The sequence below is a fragment of the Siphateles boraxobius genome, unplaced genomic scaffold, assembly GCF_051911475.1.
Source record: "Siphateles boraxobius isolate OS27281-9 unplaced genomic scaffold, OSU_SipBor_1 25, whole genome shotgun sequence".
Classification (NCBI taxonomy): domain Eukaryota; kingdom Metazoa; phylum Chordata; class Actinopteri; order Cypriniformes; family Leuciscidae; genus Siphateles; species Siphateles boraxobius.
Genome location: NW_027508866.1, coordinates 9,532,209 through 9,537,632, shown reverse-complemented (window position 1 = coordinate 9,537,632; position 5,424 = coordinate 9,532,209). Strand labels below are relative to the sequence as shown.

General features: G+C 36.3%; 1 protein-coding gene across 1 annotated transcript; it reads right to left on the bottom strand.

Moving 5' to 3' along the window:
• Positions 1 to 520: 520 nt before the first annotated feature.
• Positions 521 to 3,279, bottom strand: lim2.1 (lens intrinsic membrane protein 2.1). Its single transcript, XM_077242374.1, has 4 exons — positions 3,105 to 3,279; positions 2,732 to 2,881; positions 964 to 1,098; positions 521 to 694 (listed from the first exon to the last, which is right to left on the bottom strand). The coding sequence occupies exons 1-4, from the start codon at positions 3,277 to 3,279 to the stop codon at positions 633 to 635; spliced, it is 522 nt and encodes a 173-aa protein (XP_077098489.1). The 3' UTR covers positions 521 to 632.
• Positions 3,280 to 5,424: the final 2,145 nt, after the last annotated feature.

Here is a 5,424-nt window from a genome sequence, read left to right as displayed (position 1 = left end):
AGAAGTCGATAGAATCCGCACCCATGCAGAGGCAGTTAAGCAGCTTTTAATAGCCATTTAATCAAGTGAAATTGGGAGACAGCACGCCACTGCGTCACACCTAAGTGGCGCTTTTCTGTAAGAAGCTTGTGGCATTAGCTCGCGCACCTTATACTAAGAGCAGTTTACCGACTAACTTATTGTGTAATGCCAAGTCCTTATGTATCTTAAAATATAATTTTATACTTTTAACACTTGAAAATGATCTGATCACTCTTCTAAATTTATTTAAATGAAACCACGTATATTTTATATTCTGGATAGTATCAATTTTTTTTGTATTGAATTTTCAGTGGATGACTGCAGAACCCTATAGTTTTATAGAAAGAAATAACAAAAGAAACACACAAAGAAAGAATTGAAGGAGAAAAAAATTGAAAGATGTATATTATTTTGAATGTTTTTTTTTTATTTGATGTTCAGATTCTTCACCAGATGTTTTGTACATACTGACAAAAAGATTGTAAGAGTTCACACATTTTTATACTATCTATAATTCTTTATTTAAAATTTTCTTTGTTCTTTTTTTTCATGAGCTAATGGTGTTTTGGTGCTCGAGTGGTTTCCAATATTGGTGATAATATAGCAGTCTTCTAGTGAGGATTCGAGGTTCTGGGGCATTCATGCATCCGGTATGCACACATATAGAAAATACCTAAACAAAAAACAGCCACATTAATTGAAGTAAAAAACAGTTTGTGTTGTTTAGTTCAGTATAAACTGATTCAAAAGCAATTTACCTCCCTTAATAAAATGTTTCAACAACAATTTTAAAAGAAAACAACACACAAATTAGTTGAGTGTGTATAAGTAGGCCTACACTACATTTAAATCATTTGATTTTTTTGTTGTTGTGAAAAATATAAACAAATGAAGTAGATAATTTAAAGGTGCGTTTTTTTAAACTTTAACGACTATCATTACCTGAAAAGAAAGTGAGCACAACAGACACCCAGCCAATGATGTAAGACCAGGAGAACCTCCAGTTACCATAGCGTTTACCATAGTAATTTATTGTAACTCCTGTGTACACAGCCATGGCCAGAAACACAAAAAAGCCTTGTGGGGAAAAAAGGAGAGAAGCAGGATTAAATAAAAATAAGATGTGATTAAATAAATAAATAAATAAATGTCACAAAATCATTAAATATACATGTTTAATATTGTAGTATTTTTCATATTTTTTATTTAACACTACATAATAATTTCCATGTTCCAAAAATTGCAGGTTAATTTATTTAAAGGGATAGTAAAAAAACTAAAATTTTGACTTTAGTTCTTTTTTGATGAAATCTGAGAGCTTTCTGTCCCTCCATTGAAAGCTATGCAACTACCACTTTGACGCTTCAAAAAGTTCATAAAGAGATCGTAAAACTAATCCATATTAATCGAGCGGTTTAGTCAAAATTTTCTGAAGAGACTCGATCGCTTTATGTGAAGAACAGATTTAATTTGGGCTTCTATTGACATAAACATTGATCTGCAAACAAACAGAAGCTCAACTGAACCTGAATGTACCTTATTGGTTCTTGCTGAAGCTCAAACGTACTGCGTAACACGAGAATTAATCTCATTGGTTCTTGCTGAAGCTCAAATGTGCTGCGTAACACGAGAATTAATCTTATTGGTTCTTGCCGAAGCTCAAACGTACTGCGTAACACGAGAATGAATCTCATTGGTTCTTGCTGAAGCTCAAACGTGCTGCGTAACACGAGAATGAATCTCATTGGTTCTTGCTGAAGCTCAAACGTGCTGTGTAACACAAGAATGAATCTCATTGGTTCTTGCTGAAGCTCAAACGTGCTGTGTAACACGAGAATTAATCTCATTGGTTCTTGCTGAAGCTCAAACGTGCTGCGTAACACGAGAATGAATCTCATTGGTTCCTGCGGAAGCTCAAACGTACTGTGTAACATGAGAATGAATCTCATTGGTTCTTGCTGAAGCTCAAACTTGCTGTGTAACACGAGAATGAATCTCATTGGTTCCTGCTGAAGCTCAAACGTACTGTGTAACATGAGAATGAACATCATTGGTTCCTGCGGAAGCTCAAAAGTATTGCATAACACGAGAATGAATCTCATTGGTTCTTGCTGAAGCTCAAACGTGCTGAGTAACATGAGAATGAACCTCATTGGTTCTTGCTGAAGCTCAAACATGCTGTGTAACACGAGAATGAACCTCATTGGTTCTCGGACTTCAAGCGAACATGCTTGAGCTTCCGTACCACAACTGATGTGTGAGCGGATGACTGTTTATGTGAATAAAAGCATATGTGAAATCATATAAAGCCATCGTGTCTCTTCAGAAATTTTGGACTAAACCGCTCAATTCATATTGAGAGATTTGGTTTACAATCTCTTCATCAACGTTTTGAAGCATCAAAAGTGGCTGTCAATGAAGGAACAGAAAACTCTTAGATTACATCAAAAGTATCTTCATTTGTTTTCCAAAGATGAACGAAAGTCTTACAGGTTTGGAAGGACATGAGGGTGAGTAATTAATGACAGAATTTTCATTTTGGGGTGAACTATCCCTTTAACTATAATTTCAAAACAATAACACAATGTCCACAAAATAAGTGACATGTCTATTTCTCTGATTACTTGCAACAACTAGTTGCAAACACTTACAAAATATCACATATTTCTCATATTTCAAGATTAAATAGGCAGAAGAAAAGACAACTTACATGAGATGAAGAACAGGATGCTTGCAGCAAAGCTTTTATCAAACCTGTCAAAGGAAGAGTAGTGGATGAAGGCCATGATACCGATGATGATGCCAAAGAAGCAGGCCAACAGAGACAAGATCATGAACGCTCGTGTAGCATCCCAGTATGCTGTGAAGTCAGAAGGTCAAAGACAAAGGTCAAAGGCCAAAATCACCACCAGGTTGTTTGTAATGCATGAATAACGAAGTAAAGGTGGAATTGAAGGTCTAGAGAACAACAACTTTAAAACACAAGTCAAATGTGCATTTGATGCAACTAAAGTATGTTTGATAAATTTCCGTGTTTTTTGCTCTTTTGTTTGTTTATGACTCTGTTGAACCGTAAATCTCACCAATGCTGTCGGTGTGTGTGAAGCATTTTCCCGGCATGCAGTATCTCCACAGCCCCTGATGCATGTAGTTGTTTGAATGACGGTACTGGATCCAATAATCTGTTGCTGTGGAAACAATCAGGAGTATATTGCCCACTCCGCCACAAAACAGCCCTCCTCCCATGAAGCTGTACATTCTGCACCTACAGACAGACTAAAAACAAAAGAACACACATTTATAAACAAGCACACATAAGACACATGCATTAATGCACACACACACATGAATGTCAGGGTTGTGTTAGCATCAAGGGACTGGTGCAGACTCCTCTCAATAGCGCCGCACTTCACTCCGAGGCATGTAAGTGTCTGTAATTGCATTGTAATGAACACATTACTTCCTCTGAGTGAGCTGAGAGGTCAGTATCAGGAGGCTACTCACTCACACTCTCTCTCTTTCTTCTTTTCAGGTTAAGGCTAACAGTTTTCAGATGAACTGGCTGGAAAAGATTTAGTTGTAAATAGGACAATGCTCACTGAGAAAAAGCAACATGTTGGTTTATCAAGTTTATCAAGTTTGTGCTTGAATCGTTGTGCTTTATAATCGTTTTGCAAAATATTTTCTCGATGTGAATATAATCACATTATATTTCATTAGCCCGCGATTTTTCCAGTATGGTATTGATAGATATAAAACGAGATAAAAGCACCATTCAGTAGAGGGCGCCATATTGTAATTGGTTGTAGGGGGGAAAGCATCTATATTTTGTACACTGTTTGATGACTCAAACTCTGAAATTTGATTAAATGAAAATTACATTTTTTATTTGTTTTCAAAGGGACACTACGTAACTTTTGTCGCTCTAGCGGTTAATAAACAAAACTGCATGCGTCTTGCGAAATAACATTGTAGCCAGCTGTGTCCTAATTCAGGGGCTGCATCCTTTGAAGGTCACGTCCTTCGAAGTGCGCAACCGACGCGGTCTTCAAAGTATGCACCAAGACACGTTTAAAGGTGAGAGTATAGCCGATTGTGTCGCCGCGGCACGATGAAGGCTGTCCCAATTCGAAGGTCCTCGAAGGCTTCTTCAAAATGCGGCCTGCAAATGCATTGTGAATGTAGGATACATCAGAAGGATCCTTCGCAGCCTTGCCTACCTCAGAATTCAATGCGCGCCGGATACGAAATTGCCAGATAACACTTTTAAATGTAGGCGATAGGCTATTGGATTTCAGTTTAATCGAGTAATCTAATGTAGCCTATCTAATGATAAAAATGAAAGAAAAATATATAATACCAGCATGTGATTTTATATAGGCTGGTTTATACTCTTTAGACTTTACTATGTAGCCTACATAAATTGACCATGGTGAACATTTTTAGATTTTGTTTTTAGGCAGTTATAATTTTAAAAGTCTAGTACAAATATTACTGCCGCTCGTCACAACGGCTGTCACCAGTTGCTAGGCGACAATAACCAGACCGTCCCATTGAACATCTTGTGGGACACAGCTAGCAACAATTTGTTAATGTGACAATACATTTTGTTAGTGTCATTTTCCAAATAACCAGTGGTGGAATGTAACGGAATACATTTACTCTGTATTTAAGTATAAATTTGAGGCCTATACTTTAGATTGTTCAACTTCACTCAGAGGCAAATATTGTACTTTTTCTGAAAAACTGACTTTTTACACATGGGTATTAGATTTTGATATTAGATATTGTTTAAAAAATATATGAACAGTATATAATAGAAACACTAAAAATATGTATTTAAGTTCAGGGATAGGCAACGTTTGTCCCGGAGGGCCACTGTCCTGCTGAGTTTAGGACAGTTTTGCATGTTAAAATAATTTATGGTTTGATTTTTGAGTATGTGAGATAATTTCATTTATTCTTCCATCTTTCTGAGAACGCCTGAGTCAGCCCTGCAAACCTGTTGGTAAGACAGTGGAAATATGCACTCATCCCAGATGATGTCCCACAGGCAGAGGCTTTGCAGGGTCTCTATTGTTGCGCCCCTCCCGGTCCAGCAGCACCACCAGAATCTCCTTACTCAGCTCAATAAAAAATGTCTACGGAAAAATGTTTTCTTCATATCTGTTTTATGTATACTGTTAATTTAAATTTGTATTTTGTTTTTCATATCTAAATGTAACTTATCTTGTAAACACTTGTAAAAAGTAGGCTACTGTAAGTAAAAATGTAGCCTATAGAACAATTTATTTAGTTTTGTTTCCAAATTAATTTACATGACAAAAATAAATGTAGCCTACAGAATAATTTATTACATTTACAATTTATAACTTGCATTAGCCTACATAAATAAAAAATGCA

What these genes read in the sequence shown, in the direction of transcription:
- lim2.1 (XM_077242374.1), bottom strand. Translation starts at nt 3,279, where the DNA reads ATGTACAGCTTCATGGGAGGAGGGCTGTTTTGTGGCGGAGTGGGCAAT. An exon ending in CACACACACCGACAGCATTG is followed by an intron (nt 2,882 to 3,104) that starts GTGAGATTTACG and finishes CTGACTTCACAG; the next exon opens with CATACTGGGATGCTACACGA. An exon ending in CATCCTGTTCTTCATCTCAT is followed by an intron (nt 1,099 to 2,731) that starts GTAAGTTGTCTT and finishes TTTCCCCACAAG; the next exon opens with GCTTTTTTGTGTTTCTGGCC.